At 44.2% G+C, this 21,425-nt stretch overlaps 1 protein-coding gene across 1 annotated transcript in view; it reads right to left on the minus strand.

Annotated features, from left to right (window-relative positions):
• The window catches only part of SFMBT2 (Scm like with four mbt domains 2), a 104,182-nt gene extending 83,204 nt beyond the window's left edge, over positions 1–20,978 (minus strand). The window contains exons 1-3 of the mRNA XM_030456681.1: positions 20,812–20,978; positions 14,849–14,943; positions 13,181–13,421 (exon numbers count right to left, since the gene is read on the minus strand). Coding sequence (XP_030312541.1) covers positions 13,181–13,421; positions 14,849–14,943; positions 20,812–20,917 — 442 coding nt within the window. The 5' untranslated portion in view covers positions 20,918–20,978. The remainder of the gene's footprint in view (positions 1–13,180; positions 13,422–14,848; positions 14,944–20,811) is intronic.
• Between the last annotated feature and the right edge of the window lie 447 nt (positions 20,979–21,425).

A 21,425-nucleotide genomic window follows, 5' to 3' on the forward strand; every position in this document is an offset into this window, starting at 1 on the left:
GTTTGGGATCACGCTGGCGCTCGCATCTGCCACTAGCAGCTTCCTGAGCTCGCTGTATGCACGCTCCTCACCAACAAAATCTAAGGTGCCCCTCAGTGCATCTGAAGGAACACTCTGCTGAAGACATGACACTACACATGGTGGCTTGTCCTTGGCCTGAAAGAGCACATCAAATCCTCTCGTATCTGCTCAGCTTGAACAGATGTAACTTAATCTTCAACCTGATCCAAGAAAGATCTCCCGAAAAAGAGTGTACGTCAACTGCAGCACTCTCTGGATAAAGTCCCTTGTGCTATTTACCTCTCCCAGCTCCACCAGTCATGCACAGAAAGTCACTTTCTCTGAGATAAAGGGTCCAAGCTGTGTCTAACTTTAAAAAAAAAAAACAACCCATCATTTGTATTCCAAGTGTCCACAGGTGTCTCCAGTGGCCATTATTTAAGTGTGTCAATGGTTTACTTATACCACCAGATTAACTACCTAGGCCTGCTCTTATGAGCAAGATAGCATTTCCATTCCATAACTCCTCTGGGGGAAATTACAGGAAGGGAAATTACATGCAATTACCAAGAATGGCTACTTAGAAGCTCTCAATTATTATTTTTAAAGAACATTCTGTAAAAAAATTTACTCAGCTGGACATTAGGTAAGTTGACAATGTCAAAAAAAAGAGTGATTTGCATCCAGTTTTATGCTTCCAGGGTCAATGCTACCATTTTGCACATGATCACAGATCTCAACTGTTCTGCACATTAATCTCTATTCACAAGGTTTGCACCAAATACCATTGGATGATGTGAAATTGTGGCTCAACACAAAGCAAGAGGGCCAGGACTTCTAAAACATATTGTCTTCTCAACCAGATTTTTTCTTAGGAGACTCATTGGGACTCATTAACTGTAAAATAATTTACATTCTTCCATCCTTTGGCACTTAATTACCTTGAAAGGTGGATTCTGCTCTTTGTGCAATGGGAGGAGTTTTTTTTCACATGAATCACTCAAGGAAGATTTCACCTGAAATGGTGGCAAAGGTTCCTTTTGAAAATCCACCCCATTTCATCTGCTGCTAAAAAAGAAAGAAATCTTAGGAAATCTCTACTCACAGAAAAAAAATTATGCCTGCTCTCCTCCGGTATTTCGGTGGAAATACAGCTTCTCATTCACAGTCTCTGCCTCATGCTTCAATTACTCTTTTCCTCCCATATCTTTGTTCCCCCAGCACAACTTGCACTAAATGTCAGGTCCAAAACCAATGGCTTAGTCCCAGCCACGGCTGCAATTATCCTGTGGACTGTGACCAGAATTGGGAGCAACAGAAGGCAAAGCCATGGGGTCTCAACTGCTCATCCTAAGCCTTTTGAGCATCCTGAACGGAGCTCAAGACTCATTGAAACGTGATTTTCTTGCAGGAGGCCAGGAGCTGCTGTAGAAACTGGTTTGGGCTGGATCAGTCAATGATTGCAGCCCAGCAGGAGGAGTTTTGCTCCATCAGTCTTTGCCAAAGTTGAACTTTTTTGCTGTGTGCGTGGCTTGGGCTTTAATCTATGCAGACCCAATCTCACATGTGGCCAAGTAACACTAAAAAAATAAATGCATTATAGATCTACATGGGTTTGGACAAGCAAAATTCCTCAGTTTCTACTGCAGCCCCTCTGTTTTGTGACAGTGTGGCACAAATCTCATGGGCACATACACCATCCAGCCATAAGGGATAAATTTCAGTTCCCAAAGCTGCCCACTTCTGAAACCAGTTGCTTTTGATCACTGACTAGGGGAGAGGAGTTTATCCAACACTTTTATTATCCAACACTTTTACTCCCTTTCTTGGTAAGAGCAGGTGAGAAATGCCCTGTTCCATGTACCTGTGTCCAGCCCTACATCCCATGGAAAGGAGCATCAGTGTCCAAGTCTGAGCAGCTCTGTTCACAGATGCCTCCCCAAAGCTGGCTCTACCCCTCTGACCACATTTGCTTTTACCACCCTGCTGTGTCTTGTCTGTTCTTCACCTGCCTGGTCCAGCTGTGAAAGAATCAACTGACCACAGTCCTGCTGTTCCAAAGGAAAATAAGGTCTTTGAGGAACTTTTTTAAAGTATTGCAAAGACATGGAGCACAGAGACACCGAGGAAACACATATCCTGATCTCTGCCTGGGTATTTGTTGTGATATTCAATCACAAAGCAATGGCACAAGTGAATACAAGCCCCAGCCTGCCAGTGTCCTGAGCTGGAAGAGCATTTTCATCTCCCTAAAGCAATCTTTGGAGAAATCCACTGCAGAAGTGTGCAAGCCTTGCTGCTCACGTGAACCCAGATCCCAGAGCACTTTTGGATAGTTCTGGTCCTTCAAGCAGCAGCAAAATGGGTGCTGAGGGCTCCCAAAACTCAAAAGATACCTGACTGCTTGCATTCAGAAATGGCCATCATGCTTTTAAGGGAGCTCCCTGCTGGATAATGAAAACCTCAGCTGGGGTCCCACAACACCTCCACTTGTGATGGCAGAGGATTGCTGATCCCTCAAGCTGTAGGATAAGGATAAGGTCAGATGATGCTCTCTGCCTTGAAAACCCAGATGGGCACTGCAGAGGCAGGATGAAACAAATCAGTCTTTGATATTCAAGCATCTCCCAAGTAGAGAGCAGGTATCAGGAGAAAACAAACAGATCCAAGTACAGTGCTGTGTAAAGAAATGAACTAATATAAAGCTTGACTGAAAAAGTTGATTAAATTAATTTAATTTAAAATCCCAAACAAACCCTGAAGGAGGTTCTTTGTTTATTGCTTTTTTCTGACAGCAGGCGTTACTGAAGAAGCACCATGTGGGCATGAAATATTTATTAATTAAAGCTTTCATAAAGCTCCACACTACTGGTTTCACTCAGGATATATTTATAGCTTGTCAAAGTCCCACAAAATCACTGCTTTTCTTTCCACCACCTCCATCCAGATCATTTACAAAAGAACAGAGCTTTCAGTTTTCATTGCAGTAAGACTGATCGTCAGCTCCACTGTTACTTGTTCACAAGGCCCTGCTTCTTTAATCATAATTGGACAGTTGTAGTTCAAATCATATGAACAGGTTGGAAGAGACCCCTAAGATCATCAAGTCCAGCTGTCAACCCAACAATACCACTCCAACTAAACCATGTCCTCAAGTGGGACATCCACGTGTTCTTAACACCTCAGAGGATGCTGACTCCACCACTACCATGGGCAGCCTGTTCCAACCTCTGACCACTCTTTCATTTAATAAATTTTTCCTAATATCCAATCTGCACCCTCCCTGGTTCAGCTTGAGGCCATTTTCTCCTATCCTATCACCAGTGATGTGGGAGAAGAGCTGACACTCACCACCCTACAACCTTTCAGGTAGTTGTAGAGAACGATGAGGTCTCCACTCAGCCTCCTATTCTTCAGAATAAATAATCACAATTCCTTCCTAAGACTTCTCCTCCAGACCCTTCACTGGCTTGGTTGCTGGCAGATTATAGCTGGATGTTAGGTGACAGGCACTCCATGCAGCTCTCAAGTGCAATTACTGTCTGCTGTCTCTTTCTTTGTTTGAAACCACTCCTGTAACTTCTTCAAACCTCTAGCTCCCTTTTATCCACCCTAATTCTTTAGGGCTGCTGTCAATTGCCTTATGAGCTGCTGAGAAAGGATGTGGGAAAGCTGAGCTGGTCACAGACCGACAGGTGAACTTGCCCCTGCACATGATGTATGATACAACCTGCTGGTTTTGTGGGTAGGGACTGAGGAAGGGATGGGAAGTGCATTATTCCCTGTACCACCCAAAAGGGATTCATTGCACACTGGTGCTTCACCCTACTCCTGCTATGGGAATACCAACATCTTCCCTTTATGGAGGAAGGAACCATGTACATGGAAATAGAAGTCAGGGCAGACAGACTCCATCCAGGCAAGGGAAAAGCAGTCAGAAATAGCATTCATGTGCCTGAGTCATTTTTATCAAACCTCACTCCATTGGTTAAACCCTTTCTTGAACCCTCTCTTGGCTGTCAGACAAGATCCAGATGAAACCAATGCTCCACAACACCCCAGCATGGACAGAGTTACACTACCCTCAGTGGTAGCTGTAAAACTATGTCATATTGTTTTACTATTTTTATTGGACTATCTAGACTCAGTCCAGTACAGGAATGAGGACAGGATATCCTTAAGAGATGCAAATGAAAGTACTTTCCACCTATAAGTGTGCAAAAAATCCAGGACTTGCATTTGGACTGTGCAAGGACAATGACAGCAGTGAAACTCTCTAACAACTTGCCCTGACCCCTAACCTGGGTTTGGACCAAATCTCATTTCCCCAAATAATTCTGAAATATAAAAAAACCCACTCAAAACAGATGCCGAGGAGGCACTTTGGTGGTCCCCACACAGTTTTGGTGGCCACAGTCACTGCAAGTAGCCCAACCTTGCTGGATCACAAGCTGTCTGGGTCAGGCCTGCTCCTGTTTCCCTTACTCTATTTGTTTGTGTGACTAAATAAATAAAAATACAGCATAAGCAGATGTTGTTGTCCCTGGAAACTCGGCTTGTTTCTGCTGAAATGGCTTCTTACTGCAAAATTAGGTTTTGATTAAAGTGTGCTCTTTTCTTGCTTTTAATAAACTGAGCCTGCTTCCTGTGCAAGCTCTGGGCTTATTTTTAACTGGAAATCTGAACCATTTTGCATGACTTTGATTTTTCAAATGCTTGATCTTCAGCAAGGACTGGGTTCCCCAGGTATAAAAGCATCTCACAGGGGATTGAGGAGAAGGAATCTTGGGATGCAGAGAGACCAGGCCCTTGTGGGACAAAGCCTAACCGGAAGGAAGGAGCATCACCCACAAATGAACTGCATAAGGCACAGTTGCAAATGAAGAAAATACTTTGGGTATTTAACTCCAGAAACAACTGTCCTGATAGTTTTGAGGGAAAAAAAAACCCGTGGTCTTTTTTCCAAAGGAAAATATTGATGAGACAGAAGCTTCACATTTATGGTTTTTGCAAAGGGGAAAAAACACCTTTTCTAAGTCAGTTCCACCAAAATCTCAACAGAAAAGGACAAAGAGTGATCCCAGCTGATGGGGATGAAGGGAAACATCCTTCATCCCAGAGGAAATCTTCCCACTACCTAAGCCAGGAGGTCATTTCAGAGCCAAGGCTGGGAGCTTGATGGTAGGTACACTCCCTAAGGAGCACCTCCACTGCACTTCCATAAAACCTGAAACAAAAGGACCTATGTTTAACCAAGCATTGATTTTTCCCCTCAACAGCCTCCATCACTCATGGCAGTCCCAGCTAAAGTCATAGCAGTGAACACCTTGCATTTCCCACTCACAATGTGTTTCTTTGTCTGAGTTTCACAACAGAAACACCAGGATCATTTACTCTGAGCCCACCTTACAAGCCTGACATCTTGTCCCTACAAAAAAACCTGGCAACTTTGTGTCCAGACCTGAAAAATTATATTGGAAGGAAAAACAAAAGAGTTGGACTGTTGGTCTGCAGACCTGGAGATGCTCAAAAAGTCTGTATTTCATAGAATCACAGAATCCCAAACATAGAATGGCTTACGTTGGAGGAGATCTTAAAGAACATCTAGTTCCAATCCTCCCTGCTATGGGCAGGGAGGACTTTCCCTAGACCAGGTTGCTCCATGCCCCATCCAGCCTGGCTTTGAACAATTCCAGTGATAAATTGCACAACTTTTTGCCCCCCTACTCCAGCTTTGCCACATTTGCACCATAGCTCAACAAATTACTTTTATTCCCAAAAGACACACAGGGGGTTGCTACACTCAGTTTACCCCAAAACAGCCTCAGTTGGCAGTACCAAGTCCTCTGAAAGCAACTAAAGCCAGCAGCAGATGCAAAAGATTGGCAGCTTCACACAGCAAGGAAAAGACCATTTTCCTCATCAAGGCAACATCATCCTGATGCCACAGGAGAAATGGGCTAACAACTCTTGAATTTTCATATCCCAGACCGAGCCATCTGAGCCATGTCAAGGAAGAGAAGGAAAAACTCCCATGGATGCTGTAAAGAAAATTATTTTCTTCTTGGGAAGAAGTCTGTGAGGGGCTACATGGGGCTGGTGGAGAGATGCTGAGCCACGAGATGCTCCAGAGATTCCCAGCTGCTGCCAGCTCCCAGGAGGTAACACAGTCAAAGGACACAGGTATTACTAGGGCAAATTTCAGCCTAAACACCCCCAGGCACTTCAGCCAAAGCTGGCATTATTCTTACCCCTCGTTCTCTCCTCTCCTGTTATTAGGAGAGCAAAGAAAAAAAAATATGCTATTTTTTTAGATGCTCGTTAAGTATAATCTGCTAAATGTTCTATGCCAATGCATAAAGCTGCCTACTATGCTAATAGAATATTTAATTGACATTTATTTGCTGACTAGTTATTTATGCTAACGTCACCCCTGCATAATTAATACTCTGCTGAAGTCGACTTGAAAAGCACTCGAAAAACCCTGCACTAGGAGTCATTTGCAGTATTTAAAATACAGAAATCCTGCAATCTATTTACACTAGCTTAGTCTAAACATGAATTCGACAGAGGAAGAAAATAAGGATTGGGGAGGAAAAAAAAGAGATTAAAAAAATCTATGTAGTACTTTAGAAATACCCACAGTCTTTGACAGTACAAGCTGCCAAAGAAGATTTCCCAGTTTCATTTTACTTGGCTCGAGGGCCCTGTTCTTAGCTGATGTAAAACAGCATAAGCTCAGTGAATGCTTACTGATTTTCTCCAGCCTCAAGCTCTTAGGAAGTAATATTTCAGGTGAGCCTTTAGTGAAAGAGCTAGACCAGAGCCAGATCTGCTCTCAATTACACCAGAAGAAAAGCAAACTCATCTCAGATAAGTTGGTGGGAAGTGAGCCAAGTCCTCACCAGGATAAAAAGTCCACCCTGCCCATCTGATCCCTCTACCTGAACCACTACCTCAGACCTGAAGGCATAGTTTAAGTTTTACTTCCTCTGAGATGAGATTACCAAGGGAAAGTTGGCTTTGCTGGAAAAAAAAAAAAATAAACCCATGATTGTACTTTCTGAGACAGCAGCTCTGGAGGTCCTCATCTATTTTCAGGAACTTTGTCCCAGAGCTACTTTCTGAAGAACCTGCAGACAAACTTTTTAGACACACATGATCTCCAGGGATGATGCTGAAAGGCAAGGGTATGGACCACACCTCCACTAACAACAACTGTGCCCCTCAAAAAAGCCTCCTGTGCACCTACAGAGTTTTGAATGACATGGAATCCACACCCCATGCAGAAAGTGACTTTTCAAGGTTTGCTCTTCTCCTTGATCCCATCTCACCATCTCTCTTTGCTGTTCCTGTTCCCATGCCCTGTGCCCCCTTGTCTCTGAATTCCACTACTTTCACCTATAGCCCAGCCCCAGCATCTGTTCTGACTTTTACATCCATCACTGTTTTCTCCCAAACACTGATTAAATGGAAAAAAATGGCTCCAAGTGAACTTTTTTTCATTATTCTATCTATTAATCCACCTGGCATCTTGCACACCAATAGGCTGTGCAATGCAGCCAACCATCTCTTGACTATGCAGAGTCTGGTGAGTCCCAATCCCCTAAGTTTTGATGTGGCCAACCAGATTCACGTCTCTCCTCCCCTTTACACCAGTGATCTCAGAGCAGGATTTAGCTCTCTGACAAATTCAGATAATCATAACAAAACAAAAAACAAAACAAAAATCTAAAAAACAAAACAAAAAAAAACAAAACAAAAAAACAAAAAAAAAAAAAAAAGTTGTCATTTGAAGACAACCAGGGTTTCTGTGGCACAAGTTTTCTCCTTTTTTATCAAGACCCTGCCCATAATCAGATCCAGCACTTCGAATCTGAGTCGAAGTCCCCTCCTTTACTCTGGATCAAGGCTGTAAGTTACCTTGACCTGAGTGAAACACAAAGACCTTTTTCAAATAGTGGCCAAATGATGATGATCACCTTCTCAGAAAGCCTGGCAAGCCAAATGCTTTATTTCCACTACTCTTCATGCATATTTCACTCCATGATGCTCAGCACCTTTCAAGAGGGACTCACTTCATCCCAGGATCAAATTTTTCAGCTTTAATCCTCCTTATGTTAATGTAAGAGAGAACTAAAGGTGTCTTTTCTACACACAATCACAGTACCACTGATCACCTTCATCACTCAATTCAAGGACAGAGATTTCCTCATCTGTATCGATTAATCATAAAAATCAAAACCAAGACCTGGTTCTCTCCCTGCTTTATTTCTTTACCTCTCCAGTCTCTTCCATCTTCCAGCCTGCACAGTGAGCAGACTGGAGCTCACCACGTGGATCTGCAGACTGAAATGCCCTATTTGAATTTCCATCTGTCAACACCATTACAGCAGAACCACCACGGCAATTACAAGTGTACACAACAATCTTGTCGTCCAGCATCTTCAGAATGCATGAAGATGATGCCAGGAGAGCTTCGGCTCTGTTGGCTCAGCTGTGAGTCTGCAATCTGCACAGAAACACCCAAGTGTCAATCAAGAGATGTCCCCCACTGTCCATGTGGTTCACAACACATAATTTAGTTAGAAGGCTTCTCCATGCTGCTCTTCTACTCCATGGTAATTGTGGTCATGAACCCAAGTGTCATCAACAAAGGGAAACAGCACATGGACACAATAGGCTAAAGGGGGCAAGAGACCTCTTTGCCTGCCACAGCTAAAGGAGTTCCTAGGAAGGGAAAGTTGAGCTGGACTTTCATTTTTAATGGTCAACAGGTCAAATACCCCAAGAGATGGAGGATGCTGAAAAACAAGCACGTCAGCTCTGTGCCAAGGAGGACAGTGCTTGGGTAAGACACTGGAGGGGATAAAGGCTGCCCCTTTTCCCATGCAGGCTAATATAAAAGGGAACTTTTCACTAACTGATGGAAAGTTTATGTCACATCCCACCCCTACAGCACAAAAATCAAATCCTGCTATGCAACCACAGCCCTGACACTGTCAATGAACTCTGAAGAAGGGAGTTCTTCTTAATCTGAATCACTATTGCTGAGGGGTCCTGGCAGAAAGGATGAAAATTTCACACTCTGATACATCAGGCAGTAGATACCAGAAGCTACACCACAGTTAATATGCAATAAAAAAGAAATCCCTGTCCCAGGACATGACTTTAGAGCTGATCAGTGCCAAAGCTACAGACCATAAGGACAGCTTCACACTTGCCTCAGCTAGTTCATGAATAAACATCCAATTCATTCAAATGAGCTCTGTATTAACTAATTTAAATAATTTTCATTTTGCTTTGAATGGTAAACAGATCTATTCTGCCAGGATAGTTGAGTTTGCAATTCAAATTACACACCGATTTGTAATGAGAAAAATATAATTAATGGCAAAGCTTGAAGTAACTACAATTTTACTCTTTTGATTTCCTGCAGGGAAGGAGGAGGTGGAGGCTGAAGCCCACTGGCACACACACATTCTCACCATCATAACCCAATACATTTCACTGCAAACTCAAGTATTTGGCTTGGTCAGTCCTATGCCAGGACACTGCATTGTAATGTCACAGGAGTACATACCAGGACCTGACATCGTACTGCCAGGCACCATGATGCAAGACTAACATCACCCAATAAATGACCACGTTATGGTTTGTAAATTAAATTACTTCCTTCTATTGGGATCACAAACTGTAATTATTTGGCAGCTTCCCCTTACAAGCTCCGTGTGTGCTGAGCATTAAATCAAGGTCTATTGATCTGCTAAACTGAACTGGCATGGGTTTTTGGTTGGGGTTCTTTTTGTTTGGTTGTTTTTTTACATCATCTAATGAACTTCTTCATCCTATTACTCTGTCCCATTCTAGTCAGGCAGTCATCTCAGAAATGTGATGCCAATCAGACCAATCTGATTTGTACTTCCAGACAGACAGCACTGTCCCAATGCTGGTATTTGCCCCGTTACTCAAGTCCTTCCTTGCAGCTCTGCTTTTTAAGCAAAGCCTTGAACTCCTGATTAAATCTACAGAATTACATAATTGTCATGGTTGGAAAAGACAACTGCACCAACCACCAATATCTTTCCCCCAATAAAATTAATAAAAGTTATCAATATCTGTATCACAATGCCCACTAGAGCATCTCCTGAAGTGCCTCATCTACACAGTTTTTAAATACCTTCAGGGATGGTGACTCCACCACCTCCCCAGGCAGCCCATTCCGTAGCATGACTACTCCCTCAGTAAAGAAATTGTCCCTAATATCTAGTCCAAACATCCCCTGGTGCAAATCCAGGCCATATCTTCTAATCCCATCATTATTTACTTAAGAGTCCAACACCCACCTCCCTACAACCTCATTTCAGGTATTTGTAGAGAGCAATAAGGTCTCCTCTCATCCTCATCTTCTCCAAACTAAACATTCCCAATTCCCTTCAGCCTCTCTTCACACGGAGGAGACTCTTCTCCTCCAGACCCTTCACCAGCTGGGTTGCTCTTCTCTGGACCCACTTTAGGTCAATGTCCTTCTGGTAGTGAGGGGCCCCAAACTGAGCACAGCACTTGAGATGCAGCCTCATTCAGACCCTAATGACAGAGAACACTGTTTGCACTGTCTTGCCAGCAGATATCCTCACTCTAAGAGTTCGGCAACAAAAGAGTGTGCCATGCTAAAAAAGTGAAAAAAACCAAAACAACTTCCATGGAGTTCTAAGGAGAAAACTGCTAAACCCAGGACAAACTCCAGATACGTATGTGCACCAGGTCTAGAATTCACAAGCTACTTCTAAAAGCTGGTCAAACCTCAGTTCTCCCTTTAGAAGACAAGAACTCTTGAAAATTCAGCTTCTTCCCTCTGGTGTCCCAATGGGAGCCATGATCTATTGAAACCCCACCTCTGAACCCTGCAGGCCATCACCCAGAGGGTCTATGCAATTTATGAGCACATTTAGGACCTCTCTCCTTTACAAGAAAAGTCCTGAAGGATCAAATCCCCCTGGGCATTTTAGATGCCTCATTCCAAAATATGACTCAACATCTTAAATGTTTAAATCTCTTTTGAAATTACAACCTACACACTGATTTTACTCTTTCTGAAAACTACACTAAGACATATTCAATACGAGTTTATTCACTGAGACTAGAATCACAGAATGTTAGGGGCTGGAAGGGACCTCTAGAGATCACCTGGTCCAGTTCCCCTGCCAAAGCAGGATAACCTAGGGCAGAAACACACAGGAACACATCCAGACAGGTTTGGAAGATCTCCAGAGAAGGAGATTCCACAACCTCTCTGGGCAGCCTGGGCCAGGGCTCTGTCACCCTCACAGAATAGTTCTCCACATATCGAGGTGGAACTTCCCATGTTCCAGTTTATACCCATTCTTCCCTGTCCTATTACTGGGCACTGTCAAAAAGAGACTGATCCCTTCCTCTTGACACCCACCCCTCAGACATTTATACACATTTTTAAGATCCCCTCTCACCCTTCTTTTCTCAGGGCAAAACACTCCATTTCTCTCAGTCTTTCTTCATAGCAGAGATGCTCAAATCCCTTAATCATCCTCGTAGCTCCCTGTTGGACTCTCTCCAGTAGATCCCTGTCTCTTTTGAACTGGGGATCCCAAAACTGGATGCAGGATTCCAGGTGTGGTCTCATCAGGTCAGAGTAGGGAGGGAGAATGATGTTCCTAGACCCATTGGACACACCTAATGCATCCCAGGATATCATTGGCCTCTTCACCACAAGGGCACATTCTGTCCCACGGAGAATTTACTGTCCACTAGGACTCCCAAGGTCTTTCTCCATGGAGAAAGAAAATTGGAAAACAAAACAAAACAAAAAACTGAAACCAACCAAATAAAAGTGGCAAGTTTCCCAAATTTAGGACCCTGGTACACAGTTCCGACACCCAGACAGGGGAGGAAGGGGGTCTGATGCACTGTACATTTGCAGTCAGTCAAGCAAGAAAATTCACATAAAATCCCCTTAACCCAAAGGGCAGATTCCAAGATTCCATGAAAAGCAGCTGCCTCCAGTTATAAAACAATTATTACTTTCAATTACAACAGTTGTTAAGATCCCTTTCCCCTTGATGGTGGCATTTTGGTGATTTAGTTTGTGATGCTGTACACCTTTCAGGCAAGACCAATCATATCCCACATAATGCAAAGTAGTAAGAGACAAATAAAATACCTAAACCTTCTCACATCAGTTTACTAGTGCTAAGCCAAAAGCCTTCTCAGACACGTTTGTCTTCACAGAATCACAGAATGGTTTGAGTTGGAACGGACCATTAAAGATCACCAAGTTCCAACCCCTCTGCCATGGGCAGGGACACCTCCCACCAGACCAGGATGCTCCAAGCCCCATCCAATCTGGCCTTCAGCAATTCCAGGGATGGGGCAGCCACAGTTTCTTGGGGCAACCTTGGCCACAGTCTCACCATCCTCACAGAAAAGAATTTCTTCCTAATGTATTTCTTCCCAAGTTTGCCCCTGTTTTGAGCTATGTACTGGTAGGGATTCCCAGCTGTACCCAGCCAAATAAACCTGTATTTTTCTTAATAGGATCAAAATATATTAACAAACTGCTCCACATGGGCCACTCAGCAACCTACAGCTCTTCCATTCAGCTTTTGTGTACCTATAAGCTGAAAATTAGGATGTGTCCTAACCTATGCTGACCAAATGTTGCTGTCTTTTAGGGTTGGTATCTGCCATTGGCATTAAAAGCTGCAAGAATCCATCAGTGGGAGGTTTTGAAACTTTCAGGGCAAAACTTTTCAGTTGACATCCAACTTCTGGTTTTGGTTACACCCAACGTGGTCTTGTTTATTTTAGTTTATAACCACTCTGAGTTTAACTCCTCCTTCCTATAAGAGGGGAATTTTCTCCCTTAATTGAAAACCACAGCTCTGCAATTCAGCAGCAAGTTTCTTGGCTAAGACAACTTCCTACAGGAACACCTTCTGTTGTACCAATCAGAGCAAAACTGCCTTTCCAAATGGCAAACTATCACCATGGGGACCTGATTCTGACTGTCTCACCCAACACCAGCTGAGGATCTGGACCAGATCAACTACAAATCTGGAGAGTAAAAGTCCAGCCCAATACCAGAGCACGACCCAAAAAAAAAAAAAAAAAAAAAACCAAACCAAAAAACCCACACAGAACTCACCATCTGGAGGCATCAGGACCTTGTTATTCTGTGTACACCATCCAACAGGGTGAAGCTCTGCTGTCATCACATCACACCAGAAATCTGCCCTGCGATCATCTCCGTAGCCACAGTAACGAAGCAGCAAGAGCTGTCCACACGTTGTAATGATTGTAGCCACCCAGTATGTGTCTGGATTGCTCTTGTTGGCCACTTCTAACTTCATTCCTGGTTGGAAACTGCTTTGAAGGCTGATTTCAACCTTAGAAAATGAGAAAGACATGGTGTTACCTTTGCTTCTTTGCAGGCAGAGCCTCCTCCCTGGCTAAGCAAGATAATGCTGTCCTTAAGGAACAGCTGAGATAGGATATGAGCTGACTGTGCTCCTTAATCCAACCAACCCTTCACAATTCATCTGGGCACGACCATTCCTTCTTCATTGGCATATACCCCATCATGCAAGGTCCCAAAGAGGCCCTCCATCAATGGTAAGACCAGGTGCCTACATCTAAGAGATGACTGGTATGCAACTTCAGAAGGTTCCCTCTTGTTACAGCACAATTACACTGTTCCCAAAGGGCATCTCTGCCAGCTAAAACCCCTCTCTCCCTGCTACAGATATACACATCCTCCAGAGGACCATACAAGTGAAGATGGGAGAAGACCTAGCACAACAGCTGCAGCAGAACAGGCTGCTCCCTGTATCTGATGGGTCAGGTAGGAGGATGAGCAGCACCACCTTCATGGGACTTGCAGTGAGGACAGAGAACCACCATGACTTGTCATGGCTTTACTCAGATGGAGGCCTCAGTATCTCTGACAGCAGTCTTGTGGTTGAATGACAAAGATGTCCTGGAAAATTCTGCCACTGAAGAACTCGTCTCAGCTTAATTTCTGTTCCATGTGACACCACACGCATGGAGCTGAAGAGGGACAGCAACTGGTGGTGGATGGAGCAGCTGGTCCCAGTTAACAATATCTTTGACCATGATGGGCTCTACTTGGAGACAGAGTCCTTTCTTCAAAGTAGGCTCTGATCTTCTTCATCAGTCAAGATTTCAGAGATTTTGAACGCTACTTGTGCTAACATGGACCAGAGCAACAGACCCTTCTGGAACTACCATGGTTGTCAATGTCAATTACATTTACCCAGGAAAAGCATTACCTACCCAAGCACATGGTTCTCACACTCACAACATCTCCACAAAGGAGGATGAGGGATGGTTTCCTATGGGCCATGCTGGACTCTAGTGCTGAGTGACCCTGCTAGTCAGTAAACCTTGCATAAAGACAACAACTTTGGAGAAATAAGACACTCTTGTGAGATGCATCTCTACAGGGATGGATAGTAATGAACAGAGAAGAAAAAAAAAACTAGAAGAGAAAAAAAAACAAAACTGATGTATTTTAAACCAAAGGAGATCAACAGAAACCCTCAAAAACAGAAAATTTCAATCCAAACAAGTGGTATGGACAGACACAATGCTTCAAGCTGTGACTGCAGATAATGCAAACACACCAAGTTCACCTAACACCGGCTGGAGCCCATACCTACACAAGCTGCCACATCCCCAGAGGGACAAATTCTCCCCAGAATGCTCAGGCCCCACCTCAGTTCTCTAGGGACTACCCTTAAAACCAGAAAAAAGACCATGTGCAATGCCCAGGAGGCTCAGCTGAAGCACGTACGTGTTTGAAAGAGGTGTGGGGAGCAGCGCTGGCTCCTGTTTCCTCCAGGAACTCATCCCAGTTGAAGTCCGTGTCCTCAACGCTGGAGCCCTCATCTGTTCAAAAAGCAAAAAGAAAAAGAAAGAAAAGCAGCCTAAAATGCAGCCAAAGGGGGGCAAAAGTTGGGCCAAAGAGCTCGGGGTGAGAACGGCAACCAACACCAACACGAGGGAAAACAGAAAGCTTGGCTTAAAGATCTGTGTTCATCTGCTCTGACCGACTCTCACTACACTTCCAAGCAGATTTTGGGACTTCAGCAGCCAACACTTCAAAACCAGAAATGACTCTGCTATCACAGAGAGGGGCAACAAACCCATCAGACTGCAACAGGCACTTGTGCTCTTTTTCTTTTCTATTTGACAACTCACTGGCTGCATGGGAGGTGGCTGCCTGTCCACTATCACTGGGGTGCAAGGGTGCCCTAAAACCAGGTCACCCAGTGCTGTTAATTACAGCAGTGCCCTGGTGATAATATTAGAAGTTGTCTCTGTTGGCTGAGCAAGTGTGTAGAAGGAACACCTCAACCCTTGAGCCCTAAAAGCCCCAAGAGCCAGTCCTGTCACCCTTTCTCTCCCCTTCTTCAGCATCCCTCCACCCAAAGATCTCAGCCAAGACCTCCATGCCTCCCTCTTCCCCCAAGGCTACATCTGCTTTCCCCTAAGCCCCCCAACACCCCTCACCAGACCACTATTACTCTATTTTCTTGCCTTTTTTTTTTTCCGACTTTTGTTTGTTTGTTTTTGTTATAACCACTCTGAGCAGAGCAGAGCTGAGGCCTCAAACCATCGCTGAAGCACACACGGCAATAATTAAAAATAAATCTTCTTTCACTTATAGAGAACCAGCCAAATCTGATTGTTTTCATTTTGTTCCCAAGCAATCTCACAAATCCAGTTCCATCCCCAGAGCAAAAATATTTACAGTCCAGCAACGAGCCCTTTTGCAGTAGGCATTTATCAGGCAAACTCTGCAAGACCCTTACCTGCCCAAACATTCATCAGCGTAGCCATGATGTAATTAAAGTGACTCATGACAAACCAGATTAAGAAACATCCCCAGACAGTTTTATGAAGAAAAAGGCAGGGTTAATTTATTGCAATTATTGCTACAGGTCTCTCAGTTTTCAGGACCAGAAAATTATGTCGTGCAGTGGGAATCTCTCGTTATTAAAAGAAGAAGACACAGGTTTTATTTGCTGCCTACAGAGCCAGATTTACATAGGCAAGGGGGGAGGGAATGTATCAGAAGAAGGTTTTGGAGACAGAGCTGGTGGAGGGTAAAGATCTGTCTGGGAAGTCAAGGAGGAGTACGGAGCTGTCATGGCTGTTAAACACTTCCCACACTTCTGCATCATGTCTGAGGTCTGACTCCTTGCCTTAAACTCAATTAACCTGCTTAAATATGAAGATGTAAATCAACATTTACTCCTGTGATTAAGCAGCCACCAGGTGACTTTTCAACTCAGCAAGAGAAGAAATTTCCCAACTCCATGGTTACAACCTGACAATAGATAATTCAAATGAAGAATACTGGATGGGCCTTGCTCTGTTTCTTCCAATCATTGCAAAAAATCTTCCAGGTATAGAAGCTGACTCTTTTTGTGGTATCTGACCCCAAATGAGGGGTCTGTTTATTCTTGACTGAGAGACAAGCCACAGCTTAAACACAAGGTAGGAGCTCAGTGCAAAAGTGAAATAAGAGTTTCCTTCGTCTCCATCATGCAGACAAGCAACCTAGATGACCAGGGAAATGTCTGCAACCCTGCAGAGTTAGTATTTTAGAGAAGAGGCAAAGATTTCAAAGGCTGAGCCTCCAAAATGAAGCACATGAGACCACGAGTAGATGGACAGATATGGTTAACCAGACCAGGCTTAAAATTACTCTGATGCTTAAGCAACTTTCCACCCTAAGCACAAGCAGTCCCCGTGCCACTGAAAGTCAACAACACCTGACATGGAAATCAAAAGCTAAAAGCTCATCCCTTCTCCCTGGTTGTTCTCAACTTCTGTATCCTATCATGTTTGTGGTGTTGGGATAGACTGCTCAGCAACCCCAATGACATCTTCACCTCAGGGCATCTGACAGGGACATGACATTTCCAGCCCTACGCTCTCTCATCTTCTGCCCAGATACTTGAAAGAAGGTTGCCACAAGGTGGGACTTCGTCTCTCTCCCAGGTAAAAAGCAACAGAACAAGAGAAAATGGCCTCAAGTTGTGCCAAATGACGTACAGATTGGATATTAGGAAAGTTTTCTTCCCTGAAGGGGTTTTCAAGCCCTGGCCCAGGCTGCCCAGGGAAGTGGGGGAGTCACCATCCCTGAAGGAATTTAAAAGCCATGCAGATGTGGTGCTGAGGGACACAGCTTATGGTGGACTTGGCAGTGCTGGGTTAATGGTTGGACTTGATGACCTTAAAGGTCTTTTGCAACCAAAGTCTATGATTCTGTGATATTTCTCCTGCAGAGCACGAGGCATTACTCTCAGCCCATGATGCCCTCTCTACACTTCCAGTTTTTTTACTGCCTTTTGGCTCTACCTTGCTAGGTGATTTCAGACAAGCATCTCCTTTTGTTCAGCCTTCCTTGGCAGTCTCATTGGAGGAGCCATTCTGCAGAACAGTGAAAGCAGGGATTTTTAGGCAGCTCAGTATACAACCTCCAGCCCCTGCAAGGAGCAGGGTGATAAAATCTTCTCCAGAAATTGCCAAGTCCTTATGTACTTCATAATCTTATTACACATGACCTACTCTGTCATGTGCCAGCATGGAGAGACCCACTGAACCCACTGTTCCCACCACCAGGTCCCACCACCATGCAGTCCAGCAAAACTCCCAACAGCTCCTGTTTAAAAGCAGATCACCCAGATCATAGAACCAGAGATTCACAGAATAGTTTGGGTTGGGAGGGACCTTAAAAATCATCTATTTCCATGGGCACGTAAACTTCCCACTAGGTGTCCCACAGATGGAGCATGCTCCAAGCCCCATCCAATCTGGCCTTCCACAGATAAGGGGCAGCCACAGGTTCTCTGGGCAACCTGGGCCAGTGTCTCACCAAAATTACTCCTTTCTAAACCCAGAGAGGCTTTAAGACCCCAGGGGGTGGCAGCATAGAAGCTGAAGCCTTCTCTCCTTGTTCCATTTCTCTGACACATCACAAGCCTGACTACTCTAACTGTGTTTTATCCCCAGACTTTATCAGGAAATTACTTTTACAAGGTCTGTAAAAATAATATCACAGTACTCATTTATCACACTATCAGTGCTTTATTTTGCTTAGCTTTATCATAAAGGATTCTGAAGGGACTGTAAGTTTCCAAAATGGTTTATTACAGGCTTTGTTCCCTCCTAGGAATCTGGCAAGAGGGCATCCAGAGCAGAGACAGCACGGTCCAGGAATGAGATCAGCCCAAGGGACCCAACCCTATTCATGCCCTTAACAGGACTCTACACAAATCTCATCCACCAGAAAAACCCTTGCTGCTAAGAAGAGGACCTCTTGCTGATGTGTCCCAGTTACCAGGAGATCCCCTGATTAAATCACAGACAGAGAAATGCAAAGTCTCTCAATGATGCCCTTCTTATGATTCTCATGATATATGACAACAGAGACTGAGCCCACTTAAGTAATGTTTATCAAAGCTGATCTCCTTGTTGCTTCTGAAGTCACACACTCCAAGAACAAAGTCCTGGCTATGCTGGAGAGCTGCAAAGCCCCAGATGCCAGCATTTCACAGAGCATCCCTGCGAGATGACAAATTTGGCATTAGGCCTTTTTTACTTATTCAGCTCCCTCTCCCATTATTGGAGACTCTTTCTTAATGAAAGAGTCAAGGCTGGCTAAGCCTGCAACACAGTGATGTGTAAACAAGCCTAGGATGGCAAATAAAACCAACAAGTTTATCTGTGAGCCTCATTTATCATTATCTGTGAGCCTCTCAATGGCTTTAAAGTGCTCGTGCATTGACACTGTAAAAATGCAACTGTTCCAGCTGTTAACAGCCTCCCAGGATGTTTGGCTTGGGGAAATAAAGGGGATAAAAGGCCCAAAACTTGTGGCTTCAGCAACACAGATTTTTCCCAGGCTTCACTGAAGAAGAATGGATCTGTGGTGGGTTGCTGAGCTGTCTTATTTATAACACACAGATCCATTCATGACTTCTGAATGAATAGAGAAGAGAAATGCTTTAGAAGTTCAGCCCCCAAGTGTGCTGACAGCTGTGGGCAGATGGGACTCTATCAACCACAAACCCCTGGCATGGCCTTGGGATTGTCACCAAAATACGTACCCCAAAGAAATGAAGGCACCACAGGCCAGTTTTTCTCATTCCAACACCAATGCCTATGGTTGGCCAACTGACCTCATCCTAGAGGCTCCTAGCTCTCTCCCATGGACCTACATGGATCCAGTGGTGACTACATGAAGCTGCAGGTGTCCCCTCTGGAAATGTCTGAATTTGAGGACATGAATCCCACCTCCAGAGAAGGGTCCACATCACATAAACAACAAGGATTGAGATGTTCCCCTCTGCTCCAGCAGGGGTTTGCTGTCTTCAGTGGGGAGAAACTGCTGGCTGCTCATTTAGCCCCCCGTCAACCAGCATCCCCAGGTCCTTTTCCACTCAGCAGCTTTTCAGCCACTCTTCCCTAATCATTGAGTTGTCACTGGTGAGGCCATCTATTTCCATAGAATTAACCTTCAAGCAGCCCCTTAGGAGGCCCTGTGCAAGTTCAGACTTTCATCTACCACTTACATTTCAGAAACCTTTTGTTAACAATAACTCTTACAGAAATTCAAGCAAGTTCTGGAAAAGCATTCAAGCCTATGAGCATCACCACAAGTACCACAATGCAAAAATGGTAATTTTTGTATGATTAGGTGACTGATAGCTCAGTGGTGTCCTCCACAAGTTCATCAGTTGAGCTACCCCATGCCTATCCCATTGCATGCCCCAATAGCAAGGATGAAGCTACAAGTTATAGATAAGCTAAATTACCAATTCAGTACCACTGGGAGAGATCCCATTCCTACCAGTACATGCTCTGAACCTCTCTCTTCTTCCAGCCAGTACAACTCACAAAATTGGCAGAAAATTATTCACTTTTTAATATTATCTTTCTGTTGGGTCGGTGAGTTAATTGACTCAGCCCAGGGTGTGATCAGCAGTAGAGATGGTACAAGAGAAGACATAAAGAGGGTTTCTCCCATTTTGGTATCAGAATGAAAGCAGATTGGGTCTAGCCATGATTTGCAAGCTCACCATAACATACAGTCTCCTCCCATTAGGACAAAAGATGGGAAGCAGCTAATTCCAGTAAAAATCACCAGAAGCTACCACTTATTTTTCTGTACATACCATGACAATGCCCAAATTTCACACAGTAAATACTGAGCTTCAGGTGCCCAACCCAGAACATTACTGAGCATCCAATCATCCTGATGAGCAGAAAGGCAACATGCACCCAGCTCTCCACTGGCTGGTTTAATGTTTGTGAAGCCCTCTCACCCGAAGCACTCCAAAAATTGTGCAGAAAAGGGGATGAAGAGCAAAACAAAGGTGAAATGCTGTAATTTCTGAATCTTCATTTCCTCTCTTTGACAACAAAACTTCAACAAAATAAAAAAAATAGGTGGGGAAATTGGAAGAACACAAGATGATGCCCTGGAAAAGGCTTTCTAACTCTTTTGGGCTAAATTCTTAATAGCTCCTACATCCTGTAGAAGAGATCCAGAAGAAGAAAAGCTAAAATTTCCCAACCCATCAACCACTGGACATGGCCCAATCCAAGACTCAAAAAAAGGCCTTCAAGCTGTGCAACCATTCCCAGTGTTCCCCTGGCAACACCACTGTCCCCACCGTTACTGGTGACCAGGTGGAGGGCTGTACCAGTGCAGACAGCCCACGGAGGTAAAGGAGAGCTCACCTGAATCAAATTGCTCCCCATTGCCATTGGCTGGGCTCTGACCCTTCTCTGGGGAGAGGTGCTGGGTCTCTTGCATGCTGGCGATGAAAGATGCCCTTGTCTCCATGGTTCAGAGGCAGAAGCCTTGCTTTCCTATTTCATCCTGCAGCAGGGAGCACCTAGAGGACCTAGGTAAAAGAAAAACAAATAAATACGTAAGTAAATTAGTGCTCTGTTCAATCAGCCTTTCCTCATGGTTTTCACGTTGTCCCATGCTGACTGCAACTCCTCAACCCTGCTCTCTCCAACAAGGCGAAGCTGGAGTTGGATGAGGAATGGCAATGAAGGAGCCCATGGGAATAATACTGTAACATCAATGACAATAATAACAAAAAAAAAGAGGATAATGAGGTAATTTTGTCAGACACTGGCAGAGGCTGCCCAGGGAAGCAGCCAAGTCGCCACCCCTGGAGATATTTCGAAGATGTGTAGGTGTGGTGCTTAGGGACATGGTTTAGAGGTTGACTTGGCAGGGTGCTAGGCTAATGGTTGGACCTGATGATCTTAAAGATCTTTTCCATCCTAATCAATGGTGGGATTCCATAAAAAATAGCATCCACAGGATTCAGATCTCA

Source organism: Calypte anna, chromosome 1 (assembly GCF_003957555.1).
Source record: "Calypte anna isolate BGI_N300 chromosome 1, bCalAnn1_v1.p, whole genome shotgun sequence".
Classification (NCBI taxonomy): Eukaryota; Metazoa; Chordata; class Aves; order Apodiformes; family Trochilidae; genus Calypte; species Calypte anna.